We start from the raw sequence: 14,635 nt of genomic DNA on the forward strand, positions 1-14,635 counted from the left end.
TACACAGCTTCAAGGTACTTGCATTCTGTTAAAAGTCCAGAATATTAGAGGAGAAATTCAAAAACTACTAGGGCAACTGGAACCAGTTAAACGCTAGCTGGAGTGCACACATTTCCCCTCGCTTCTATGAAAAGCTCCTCTTCCCATGTAGACTAAATAATTGAGGATAAACGTTCAGTGTCCAGAATGTGGTCTCTAGACTCTTTCCGTGCGCTGCCTGCTTTCCATTTCCTCCAGGAAATGTTCAAGAATACGTCACCACTTACTAGCTGTATGATTTGGGGCAGTTACTGAGATGGAGATACCACAATTATCTCATCTGGCAGGATCTGAGGAAGGGGCAGAAGGTGTGTACGCGTGTCTTCCACCAGCCTTTGCAGAGAATAACAAGACACAGGCGGCTGGATATTATCTAATAAAACATCAAAGTGCCAGCTCAGTTCTCAAAATATGTCATATACAATATTTACATTTAAAAGAAATTAGGGCTTCCCTGGTGGCGCAGTGGTTGGGAGTCCGCCTGCCGATGCAGGGGACACGGGTTCATGCCCCGGTCCAGGAGGATCCCACATGCCGCGGAGTGGCTGGGCCTGTCAGCCATGGCCGCTGAGCCTGCGCGTCCGGAGCCTGTGCTCCGCGACGAGAGAGGCCACAACAGTGAGAGGCCCGCGTACCACAAAAAAATAAAAAAGAAATCAGTCGTTTTTCAAAAGCCAAATGTGATATAGTATGAGAAAGAAGCTAGATGTTGACACAGAGGACCCAGACTCTTAAAATTCCAAGGTAGGACTGCAGGAAGGAGCAAGTACTATTGACTGGTCACACAGAGCACTGCTTCTTGCAGGGGCATTTTTGTTGTCACAACAAACTGAGCTTCCCAAGTGAAAGAGAACTTCTACTGAGAAAATGACCTTTGGAAAGGTGTGAAGAGCCAGAGAGTAAAACGGTTTAGGCTTTGTGGGCCAAGAGCAAATTGAGGCTATTATGCAGGTACTTGTTAACCACTTAAAATATAAGCATTAAAAAATTAAAAACCACTCCTAGCTTTCCAGCATTTAGAACATCAAGCAAACAAACAAACAAATGGCAGCTGACTGGAACAGGCCTGTGGGTCAAATGTCTGCCAGGGTTTGCAGACCCGCTGCCCAGTATAAAGGAAACAGATCAAGTTAAGAAAAACCTCCTATCTTGATGACAAAAATACAAGAGAATACTATTTAAAATAACTGCGAAGATCGGGATAGGAAAGAAGAGAAGTTAAAGATTAAAACAAAAGAGGTAAAGTAGAAATCCGAATCAAAATGATTTTCAATTACATCGGTCAACAATATAGGCTTTGTGATACTGTAACGAAAACATTGGTGAATGGGGTCAAAAGGTACAGATTTCCAGTTATAAAATAAAGTCCTGGCAATACAGCGTGCAGTATGGGGATTATACTTAATAATACTATATTGCATATTTGAAAGCTGCTAAAAGAGTAGATCTTAAAAGTTTTCATCACAAGAGAAAAAAATTGTAACTGTATGGTGATGGATGCTAACTAGGCTTACTGTGGTGATCATTTTGCAATATACACAAATATCAAATCGTTACACTGTATACCCGAAACTAATACAATGCTGTATGCCAATTATACCTCTACTTTAAAAAATTCAGTATCTACCTGTACAGGGAGAGGAGGTGACATCTCAAATACCCTCAAATCCTATAATTTCACTGCTACCTATGATTCTTGCTTTCACTCTTTCTCTTTTTATAAATGAAATCACTTATATTAAAAGAATTACTAAATACATGGTCCATAAATGGCCACTAGGAGACACCCATGAGAAAAAAAGTAGAAGTGTCATTCAGTTTGCAATATAGTGATATATAAGATAGGAAAAGTCTGTGCCTCTGGTGCTTACTCAACAGTCCATCACTAAATGGTGATCCTAGTCACTCTCTTTTATATGGTGCAAAGTTTAAGAAAATAGGCCAGAAAACGGAAAGTAAAGTTTTCCACCAAAATAAACTGCATCAATTCAGAGAATATTAGAATACCAGAAAGTATGTTAAAAACTGCAAAGATAGTTATTATTAAGGAACTGAATAAATGGAAGAAGAGTTTTTGAAATTCTTTGTTTACTTGACAGAGATTCACACATTTACAAGGGTTTACTTTTAGCCTAAGAATTACTAAATATGAAATTCTGGCAGTTTTAAATAATTCGTTATCATCATATCAATAATAAGAATAATTATAAATCAGTAATTGTTTAAACTCACCAGGATCTGAATAATGGAAGGAAGTCCAAAGAAAAACATCTCAGGGTACCCTCTGTTTGTCAGAGTATAAGCATTTTGAAGAGTTTGACAATAAAATAAAATTTTAAAATAGATCTGAAATCAAAAATGTAAAAAAACCCACAAAAAAACAAAAAAAACCCCAAGACTATGATGTCTATGTTGCTTTTAATTTTTCCCCTAAGAAACAAAGCATAACTTAAAGATTTTAATCCTCCTACCATACACCATACACAAAAGTCAAGTCCAATTAAATCACAGACCTAAATGTGAAAGGTAAAACACACTTAAAGCTTCTTAAGGCAAACAAAGGAAAATATCTTCATGATTTGGGGGTAAGCAAAGATTTCTTAAATAGGACATAAAAAAGTACTACTAAAAAAAATATAGAAAAATCAGAAACTCTGCTCATAAAAAGACAACATTAAAAGAAAAAGGCATGTGTATGGACTGAACGTGTCCCCCTCACAAAATTCGTATGTTGAAATCTAACCTCCAATGTGACGTTATTTGGAGATGCTGCCTTTGAGAGGCGATTAGGTCATAGGATGGAGCCCTTATGAACAGGATTAGTGTCCTTTTATAAAAGAGATACCAGAGAGTTCCCCTGCCCCTTCCACCATGAGAGGACACAGAGAGAAGACAGCATCTATGATCAGGAAGCCAGCCCTCATTAGATACTGAATCTGCTAGCTTCTTGATCTTGGACTTAATTAAGCCTCCAAAACTGTGAAAAAAAAATTTCCGCTGTTTGTAAACCATCTACTCTGTGGTATTCTGTTCTGGCAGTTGAATTGATTAAAACAGGCATGAACTGAGAGAAGACATTTGGAACACATAAATCCAACAAAGAGCTCCTATTCAGAACTCATGAAGAATTCCTATAAACCAGTAAGAAAACAACAGACAACCAAATTAAAACTGGCAAGACTTGAGCAATAACTTCACAAAAGGGCATACCCAAACTGCCAATATGAAAATGAAGAGGTACTCAACATGATTAGTCACCAAAGAAAGGCAGATTAAAACCACAATGATCAATCACAACACAACCACTAGAAGGCAAAAACTAAAGATTGACAATATCAAGCATTGACAAGGATGTGGAGCAATTAAAACTCATTACTGGTGAGACTGTAAACCAATAAAACCACTTTGGTCAATTGCATGGCATTACCTACCAAAGCGTATGGGTGCCTAGAACCTAGCAATTCCACTCCTGAATGCACACGTCCATCAAAAAACATGTGCATGCATATATACAATGGAATATTACTCAGCCATAAAAAGAAACGAAATTGAACTATTTGTAAACAGGTGGTTGGACCTAGAGTCTGTCATACAGAGTGAAGTGAGTCAGAAAGAGAAAGACAAATACCGTATGCTAACACATACATATGGAATTTAAGAAAAAAAAAATGTCATGAAGAACCTAGGGGTAAGACAGGAATAAAGACACAGACCTACTACAGAATGGACTTGAGGATATGGGGAGGGGGAAGGGTAAGCTGTGACAAAGCGAGAGAGTGGCATGGACATATATACCTGCCAAACGTAAGGTAGATAGCTAGTGGGAAGCAGCCGCATAGCACAGGGAGAACAGCTTGGTGCTTTGTGACCGCCTGGAGGGGTGGGATAGGGAGGGTGGGAGGGAGGGAGACGCAAGAGGGAAGAGATATGGGAACATATGTATATGTATAACTGACTCACTTTGTTATAAAGCAGAAACTAACACACCATTGTAAAGCAATTATACCCCAATAAAGATGTTAAAAAATTTAAAAAAAAACAACAAAAAACATGTGCATGAATATTTACAGCAGCTTTTTCTTGATACCAGATCCTTGCAACAACCAAAATACCCATCAACAGTAGAATGCACAAATTTTGATATCTTTGCACAATGGACTACTATGCAGCAAAAAAAAAAGAATAACCTGCTGCCACATGAAAAAACGAAGATGAATCTCACAGATGTAATGATGGGAAAGAAACCAGACACAAAGAGTGCAAGCTATACATTTCCACTTATATGGAATTGGAAAAACTTATCTACAGTGATAGACATCAGAAGGGTTATCTCTTGAGATGACAATGGAAATTAACTAGAAAGAAACATACCAGAGCCTGTGAGTGCTCAAGTAAAAGTCTTTATCTTGATGGCAGCTAAATATGTGTTCACAGATAAAAATATCAAGCTATATAGTTAAGATCTGTGCACATTGCTCAATTAGCTCAATTTAACGAAAAAAGGAAAGTGTTGGTCCCCCTTTGATTACCAATTCTACTTCATACAATTTATCCTGCAGATTTTCTAATGTGTAAAATAATTTTGTACACGGAAATTATTGGAAACAAATAAAATTGAGGAATATGCAAATAAATTATGGTGAGATCATAAAATAATATTCAGAGGTGGAAAAGAATGAGAAAGTTTTTTAATACTGATATGGAAACTGTCAGAAAGGAAATTTAGTAGTGGGATTAAGAAGACATTTCTGGAGCCTGAATTCCAATTCCAACACTAACTACCTTTGAAAACTTGGTCATGGTCCTTAGCCTCTCTATGCCTTGGTTTCTCCACCTGTAAACTGGGGGTAATAATAGTAGCAGTATACTTCATGATGAGGTCATGACGACCAAATAGGTTAATGCACATAAAGACTTGAGAGCACCTGGTATATAAATGCTTAATGAAAATTAGCCACTGCCATCCCCACCCTCATATCATCCTAAAAATACCACCTTCATAAGATATCAGCAGCAGCATAAGATATATTGTTCCATGGACATCATTATCATTGTCATAAGATATACTGCTTCCCGGAAAAAAGCATGGTTTAGAACATTTGTAGCATGCAACCTTCGTGTAAAAATGGAAGAAAATAGGACCATGTATTCATTTTGTTGTAATACACATGAAAATCTCTTCAATAATCTGTAAAAAACTAATCAGGGGTTACCTATTTTGTGGAGAAGAGGTGATAAGACAGAGGGTTGGGAGTTCAACTTTTCACTGTACATCAGTGTTAGAAATAACTGAAACATTTGATCCATGTGAATGTAGTACCTACTTAAGAATTATATAAACAAAAACATTGCCAGCATTCACGTTCAATTATAGAGTAAATGAAACCAAAGTTCACTTTCATTCAGCAAGTTTTATATAAACAAAGTTTAAAAACTAGACGTGTAAAAACAAACGAGTGCGCTCTGGTTTCACGTCTTTCTAGGTGAAACAATAACAAAAGGGGAATCAAGGTATAGTGATTATTTTCTCTTCACTACCATTACCAATTAAGTAGTAAGTACTATCATAAATAGTTTGGCCCTACTCATTCAGTTTTTTTGTTCCCTACTGACCCCAGCTCCTAGAAAGTTTCCTGCTCAATTGGCTATTTCCAATCGTATCATTCAAACAAACCCAGTTTCTGCTTAACTTTTTTCCTTGAGAACCTGGGATATAAATGGCTATCGCAGGATGTCTACTGAACCAAACTATGGTATGTCTTCGAGATTTACAAACAAATACATTCTTTTGTATCATTTTTTAAATACAAAATTATTTAAAACCAGAGCAGGAAAAGTTTTATGGGCTAGCTGCCAAAACAGGAATTTAGACGTGCTATATAAAACCCAATATTAAGGCAGTTTTCAAGAAAAATAGCATTTTACCTATTGTTCAGAGTGTCAGGCAAGGAAAAACAGATGTTGACTTCTAATTTTTTAAAGCTATTTCTTCTATCTTAGGCATGACTTATTTAAGAGTATGTATGATTTCATTAACTTTGCCTTCATGTTTCATTAGCAACTCCAAAAATCCCACATACTAACTTCATTACAATTTTGTCAACAATTTCAGATACATCTCACCTTGCTGCCTCTAGGTGGCATAGCTATATTTAAGAAAAGCGAAAGGATATTCTTTGAAAATAGAAAAAAATCTTGGTGCTATTTCTTAATTTTAAAGAATTGTGTATCACATTTTTTAAAAGATTAAAAGTATGAAAGATAAAAGAATAGCTTATTCCTTCAAGAAAAGGATTATACTAATTTAAATTGTTGAACAGCTAGGAAGTTCAAAAATAGATGTTTTAAACTGGTATTAAATTAAGTAAAAATAAAAGTTTCACATGGTACAGTGTCATGTCTTTAACAATGAAGTTTATAAAATGCCTTTTGTGTGTGTCTGCGTTTCATTTCTCTTGCCCAACTTTTTCTAGTTAACTACTAAAAAAACTTCAGATGCTGCTGCATCTCTCTCACTTCTCCTTCAGTACTTCTCAGTTTCATGTTACTTTATAATCAAAACCTGAATGAGAAAACACTTTCAAAGTGAAAGAGAAAATGCTTCGTATTTTAATTACTACTTCAAGCTTTCTTTGAAAGGTGACTACAAAACAACAGAATGTGAACTTACAGAAACCAGACTCAGACTTACAGAAATCAAACATCTATTTGTGAAGAGAGTCCTAAACTATCAACACTAACTTTAAGCCCAAAAGGACAGATGACTGATACAAACACAGCTGAGTCTTTGCTAGTGTAGACTTTACCCACTGTCAGCTGGGCTGAGTAACACACACATTAATCCTTCTGCCCTGCCAGATAATCTACTTACTCCTCTGCTTGTTTGGGACACTAGGTAATGTATCCTAAGTTGAGGAGCAAAGAGAAAACTAAAACACAGAATTGAGGAAAATCTACTCTAATTCAAGCTTGCTTCAAGACCATTTCCAGTGGTAGACGCTCTTTTGTCTTTTTAAGAAAATAATACTTCACCTAAGGTAAAATATATCACGTTTCAAGATTATTTGGTGCTTTGATAAAATACTGTCTAGATGAGCTGGAGGCAGAAATCAGAATGCAGGCGTCCTCACTCCCAGGCTAGCCTCAAGCCATTGCTGGGAAATGTCCTTCACAGTCATCAGTAATTCCTCACGCTCTGAATGCATGTATACATACTCCAGGATGTTAGTATCTTATAATAACCACAATATGAAATAAAAACTAGCATGGCTAATTTCATAATTATCAACTCAGGAATCAGATTCACTTAAATGACTCATTAATAAAAAGATCTGTTCCTATACATTAATAACTGGTTATTCTACCAAAGATTAATAGACATGTAAAATGATAAATAACACAAGACATTAACACTGAAGATATTTGGGTCAATACTGTCACTTGCAGCAACTAAACTGAAATTATCACCATTACTCTAAATTCAAAAGGAGTCTAAAAATTATGATGTGTAGTGGGATAAGGCACTAGATGGCAAAGAAGGAAAACCTCTCACTGTTCACTGTGCATCTTTGGGCAAAATGAGTCACGCTTTCTGGGTTGAGAGTTGGACTGCATACACCCAAGATGTTTCCAAATTTTAAGGTCAAGGTCTAGTTGAATGGATTTGCTTACAAATTTTACTGAAAATTCCTATGCCAAATTCAATCCCATACATTTCACTTCGTAGTAACTCAATTTCCCTTTAAACTCAGAATTACACCAAAAGTCGCCTCTTACTTAAAGAGAGCAATTATGTCAAAAGTTTTAAAAAAACAATCTTCATTTGAGCTTAACTACGCATAGGGAAAAATGAGAATACTTAAGTGTTTATGCATAACGTTAACGACTGCCGTACCATTAAAACCGCATAGTTACTAAGGGAGTAGCACTGAATGGTGGTGATATTTTCATCTGAGCAGAGTATACGGCACCCATTTGACGTCCAGCCTCCTTGTCCGTTCAGCAAATCAAAATCCCACTGGGCGGCCACAGGATCTGCTCCGTGCGCAATTCGACGCAGTGTCACATTAACAGGGATGTGGTGGGTATCGATGTTCACACCATCTGGAGGATATGGGAAATAAAAATATTTCTGAAACAAACTTCATAAACAATTAAATGTCAACTTATCCACGAATGGGAACTCTGCAAATACCTTTTTTTCACTAGTGACTCATTAAAACGAGAAGGAACAAAAATAAGCATCTTTAGGGACAGGGCATGATAAAGTCGTATTGTCCAGTGACTACAGGATGACATATGCCACAGACAAACCTATTTTGGTGAGAATCACTGGGGTAACCACTGTACGCCGTTTTCCATCATCGGCCAAATTCGTCGAATTCCCGGTGGCTGGAAAAAGCTTTCCATTGCGGAATGCGATGAGTTGAAGCTTATAGAGAGAGTCATCACTTGGTCTGACTTCTCTTTTTTGCTTTGGTGAGAAAAGGGAAGGAGGAAGCTGAATAGAAGCCTCTACAATAGTATTCTGAAAATATATTAAAAAAAAAAACAAAACAGAAACAAAGAAGAGTTGTCATATTAATAGGTAAAAACCAGGAGTATTTTAGATAGTTATGAATGTTGTCTAGTTATATGCTGAATATAGTTTTTAAAGGTAGGTATGTGAAATTTAATAGTTAGAACAATTTATCCGTTAAGTAAACATCATATAATAGCATAGAACAAAAGAAGTAGAAAATGAAGAGAAAAGCAAACTCTATTTCAGAGCGCTAAAGTAGTGAACAAAGGATTATTTCAAGCTATAAAGTGAATTTTCCCGATAATGTACATTGCTGAAGTAGATAGCATTAAACAGAACAGGGATCCCAGTGACCACTCTCCACATGAATTTTACAATGACAAAATATGGTAAATGAGCACAAAGGGAGCATATCACAAATGTGAGTATAATTAATTTGGGCTTCTGAAACTTTAAGGTGATGTATGATGGATTCCAACTGTCAAACGACAGAAGAAAGAAATTATACACAAACATAATAGAAGTTTAGATTCAGCAAACTTATTTTAGCAGAAGACTAAGAAACACATCACGTTTAGGAAAACACATAACAAAGAGGAACAAGTGAAAATTCTGGCTGGGCACTGAGTGTTCTTCAGATTTCTTTATTAGGGATTTTAAAATTATAAATTATTCAGCATTTCATAAAAAATGAATCTGTACACCAGGGAGGCAAATAATTATCTAAAAACGTCCTTATTTTAAAGACATCACAAAGCCGCTTTCTTGGCACTCACTTCTCTCTCCAATCCAACACACACGATGCCAACAGAATTTCCTCTTCAACAAATCTGTTGTTATTTCAGTTCAAATAACACCTTGGTTCCCAAATGTTTAGAAACTATGGCCAAAAAATCCTAAGTATGCCATATAATTTGGCTAATTTCCTTGTCCCAAATTCATCCCCTAACTCTCCCTACACCACAAGACTGGGCCACACTGAGTTTATCACTTTTTGAAATCTCCTTCTTTTTAAATGCCACTGTGCACGTGTCAGCATCTCCGGCTGAAATGCTCCATGGTTCTTTTATTTGGTAAGCTCAGATTTGATTTTCAGTAAGTTAATTCTGCTGGCAATGCAAAGGACAGAGGATCGGGACGAGAAAGGCTGGTAGCCAAGAGAAGGACGCTGCAAAGTTCTATAAATAGGGCTTTTGGTTGGGGGGGATGATTAATTACACGACTCGTCCAGATACTGCTTTTACAGGTAGGTGCTCCCTCCTCTAGACTCATGCAGCATTCTGTACACAGCTCCATGATAACTAATACTTAAAAGCAGCACTGTGGATCTCACTGTCTGCTCCTCTTAACTAGAGTAAGAGAATTTTTGAATGCAGATAATCTCATTTATTTTTGGATAGCCTATGTTAATAATAGTTCCTGGCACTAGTATTTGATAAAATAGCCCATTGTTTATGAAATTAATGAAAGTCTGTGTGGCATTTTTTTAAAAGGTTCTACTGAAGCAAATGACTGACTTCAGATTTAGTTTTTAACTGCCGTGCTTAGAACAATGTTGTAACACGGCAAATAACCATAAATATCTGTTGGAAAAAAGTATTTCAGAAGTTTGAATATTGACAGTTGAATATTACTTTTAAGTTGAGGATGCCAAGAAAATATTCAGTAGAAATATTTCACCTAAGAAAACATATGAAAAGGTTTCTACTATTCTCACAAATATAACTTGATAGGAAAACAAAGTTTATTATAAATTCATTCACTAATATAGTATATTTCTATCAAGTATATAAATTTCTCCTAAGTATATAAGGTTGCATGTAAAAAAGGAAAAACATCAGTAGACTGATTTAATTAGAAGGTCAAAATCCTGAGGAACTGTTACATACCAGACATTTATTAAGCTTAAGTACTTTAAAATTCATAAAATGATTCTGTTGTGAACACAAAATAACTTGAAAACAAAGTGTAGCTCTCTGGAAAAGTTTTATAATAAATCAAATTAATTTAAAAAAAGAGGTCATACTTTACTTTCTAAAAGAGCTGAAAAAGGAAATGACAACTATACTTTCTAGAAGTATAACCTTTTTTCTACACAAATTTAAACTTGTAAAACCATCCCGACAACAACAAATGAAAAACCTCAGGTGTACTGAGATTCCTGAGAGATGAGAGCTAAAAATTCCAGGCTGTTAGACACTTAGATTTCTAAAACATCTTTCAAAGTCCAATAAAGGATATTACTAAATAATAATTATAGGTCCCCTGGGGTGGCCTGGGGTGCTGGAAAAGCAAACTTCACCTATATCAATAATATTTAATTTTTATAGTAAAAAAGTAACACCTGCATATTTAATCTCCTTAAAAGAAGTACTGATCATTTATTCCAAAAAGGTTGTAAATGTAATGAAAAAAATCACTAAGGAACACATCTGTCACATTTACTGTGACTATACTTTTTGCCAGTTAGCCTTAAGACAAGAACACAAAGGTAATAATTTCATTTAACCATATATTCATTTTTAAACATATGGATTACAGCAATGGAAATAGATATAAAACATACAAATTATAGCTAATAAATCAGAAAAATCTCTCCTAAAAACCTCTGGGGAACCCTCGTAACACTGTTGGTGGGAATGTAAGTTGGTGCAGCCACTACGGAAAACAGTATGGAGGTTTCTTAAAAAACTAAACATAGAGCTGCCAAATGATCCAGCAACCCCACTCCTGGGTATATATCTGACAAAACTGTAATTCAAAAAGACAACCTGCACCCCTATGTTCATATTCATAGCAGCACTATTCACAATAGCCAAGATATGGAAACAACCTAAATGTTCTTCGACAGATGAATGAATAAAGATGTGGTACATATATACGATGGAATACTACTCAGTCATAAAAAAGAATGAAATAATGCCATTTGCAGCAGTATGGATGGAACTAGAGATTATCACACAAGAAGGAAGTCAGAAAGAGAAAGACAAATACCATATGGTATCACTTATATGTGGAATCTAAGATATGACACAAATGAACTTATCTATGAAACAGAAACATAGAGAACATACTTGTGGTTGCCAAGGAGGAGGGGGAGTGGGGAGGGATGGACTGGGAGTTTGGGGTTAGCAAAAGCAAACCGTCATATATAGAATAGATAAACAACAAGGTCCTACTGTAAAGCACAAGGAACTACATTCAATAACCTGTAATAAACCATAATGGAAAAGAATATAAAAAAGAATGTATATACAGGTATAACTGAATCATTTTGCTGTACAGCAAAAATTAACATAACATTGTAAATCAACTATATTTCAATTAAAAAAAAACTTTCGGAAAGACATGTTTTTGGTGTCTAACATCTATTATTGAAGACCATATGCCACCCATAGGGAGAGGAACATGGGATCTGAAAGAAGAAACCAGAATTTGGATCCCAGCTTCACCATGTGGTAGCTGCTTAACACTGCACAATTTTGTCTACCCTGTGAGTTGCATCTGTCATGTGCAGCTAATGATCTTCCTAACAAATGATTATGAGGACCAAAGGAGATCATGACCATGACAAGCACAAAAGGCTATGGAACTGCGGGTAGTATTTTTATTATTATTTCAGGCATACCTCGTTTTATTGCACTTCACAGATAACTGCATTTTGGGGGGCAGGAGGTGGGTTTTTTTGTGTTTTTTTTTTAACAAACTGAAGGTTTGTGGCAACCCTGTGTTGTCAGACAGTTAGCATTTTTTAGCCATAAAGTATTTTTTAATTTAAGGTTTGTACACTGTATTTTAGGCATAATGCAACTGCACACTTAATAGACTACAGTATAGTATAAACATAACTTTTACATGCACTGGGAAACCACAAACTTGTATGACTCGCTTTATTACAATATTTGCTTTACTACAGTTATCTGGAACCGAACCTGCAATATCTCCGAGGTCTGCCTGTACTGCCACAGCGTGGCAGGTCGTTCCTTATCTGGAGGCTGGGGAGAGAGAAAAATGCCTTAAAGTAATCGACTTACCAACAATCATCTAAAATCTCGTCCTGTTTTGACTTTTACAACTCAGCTTTAGTTTTAACTTCAATACTAAAAAATTGACAAACTACACACATGAAATAATGTTATCATAGAGCTCTAATCATGAATTTATTTGAATTCATGCATATTTTCTTATTTAGAATGACACTAAGAAGAAAATGATAAGTATCATAACAGATGTTAACTCAAATATTTTCACTAGATTTTAACATCATTCCTTATTAAATAATCTGCACTTCTGACACTACATAATTAATAAATCAAAATTTTCTGAAATCCTAATTTTGTTTAAGTCTCTAGAATTCTAACAATAAAATTAGAATGGGTCAAAGAGCCAGCTGATTAAAAACAGTAATTTGTTCATGTCTCCTTGACTATCGACTCACTAGATTTTAAACAGATAGATGTTATGATACATCCTAATTATTTTCTTGTGTATAATTAGTTATCAACTTCATTCCACCTTTTGATTATCTCACTGTTGAAGATTAACAGGGATTATGTTTGCCTTTAGAATTTTTTTTTAACTGACTTTCTTTGCGAATTAAGTTTGGCTGTTAATTTTTGTTCAACGGCATTTATTGGATGTTTCATTCCTCCATGCATGGCACTGTGCAGAATCTAGAGATATACAATGAAATAAGCCATGGTCCTTGCCCTCAAATATTAAAAATCTAGCAAGGAAAAGACAACAACAATAATAAAACCATAAGAGCTAACATTTATTAAGTGCTAACCCTGTGCCAGGCGCTGCTATAAATGTCTACATATTTGCCTCATTAAACCCTCTCAATAAACCTTTGAGTTTAGTACCACTTCATGATCCCTATGGAACAGAAAGGAACTGACATTCAGAGAGGTTAAAATACTTGCCCAAGTTTGCATAGCTTTTAAGTGGGGGAGCCGAACAGGAACACATTTAGGTAACCATACCCTCTGGCCTCTCACTATAACTCAACTCACCAGCATACCAGCTTCTCATTATTCTAGACAGTGAACAAAGCACTATAGGGCTAACAGGCAATGATGAATTCTGTCTGAGGAAGAGAAGGAAGCTGCCAACCGAATGGAGTCTTAGAAGACAGTAGCAGGGATCTTCCCAAGCAGGGGGGACACTGAGGGCATGAAAAAGGGCACAGATGAAGGCAGGAAGTGTGACGATGTATACGACTGGCTTGGAAATGAAAAGGACTTCAGGTGGGCTAAAGCCCTAGATGGGATGAGAGAAATATGGGATGCATAAAGAAAACGTGATTTCTAAATTCCAGTCAAGAAAAATTTTAAAGAACCAATTCTTTCTGGCTACATTAACAGCTGTATTCAAAACACCAACAGCTACTAAAAGCTCTTAGCAGTTAATCGAAAATAGGTAATATTTTGGATGCTAACAAATCTGAATTATGGTAGCAACAGTGGAAGGAAGCATTTGGTTAGGAAAAAAATTAGATTAGGTGCTGTAAGGGTCAGATGACAGGTAATTCAATCTCCAACTGGCTGAATGACTGAGACCAGGCACTGGATTTCATCAATGAATCAAGCACTAGCTCTGACCTCGAGTAACCCTCAGTCCAACGCAGGAGTTGTAAGAAACCCATTTGGCTCCTGTGTGTAACATGCAATGCCAGAGATGAGCAGAGTGTTATGGGCAAAGCGAGGAAGAGAGATTAAGATGAGGATGGAAGAGATGAGGACAGACCAAATGGTATTAGGTAAGATTCTTGAAGTTGACATTTCTTCTGTGTGTTATCATAAAACCAAGGAGCTGGGGAGGGGAGAGGAGAAGCAGGGTTTCTAGTAGAAGACTGAGCATGAGCCTGGCCTAAGAATGGCCAGTACTTGGAAGAGACAACAAGGGAAGTTTTCTGTTACTAGACAAGGGCAGATAAATGAGGAAGTTAACTGACAGCCAGCCTCCAGAGGGACACCAAGCCTCCAAGGGACACCATTTATCGTGGGATCTGCAAGGTCCATTTCCACGTCGGGTCAATGAAGGGATAACGTTCACAATATTAACAATCTGAGC

General features: G+C 36.3%; 1 protein-coding gene across 1 annotated transcript in view; it reads right to left on the reverse strand.

Annotated features, from left to right (window-relative positions):
• The window catches only part of ADGRA3 (adhesion G protein-coupled receptor A3), a 118,620-nt gene that overhangs the window by 15,875 nt on the left and 88,110 nt on the right, over positions 1-14,635 (reverse strand). The window contains exons 13-14 of the mRNA XM_030832196.2: positions 8,353-8,566; positions 7,934-8,142 (exon numbers count right to left, since the gene is read on the reverse strand). Coding sequence (XP_030688056.1) covers positions 7,934-8,142; positions 8,353-8,566 — 423 coding nt within the window. The remainder of the gene's footprint in view (positions 1-7,933; positions 8,143-8,352; positions 8,567-14,635) is intronic.

Source organism: Globicephala melas, chromosome 5 (assembly GCF_963455315.2).
Source record: "Globicephala melas chromosome 5, mGloMel1.2, whole genome shotgun sequence".
In the NCBI taxonomy this organism is placed as follows: domain Eukaryota; kingdom Metazoa; phylum Chordata; class Mammalia; order Artiodactyla; family Delphinidae; genus Globicephala; species Globicephala melas.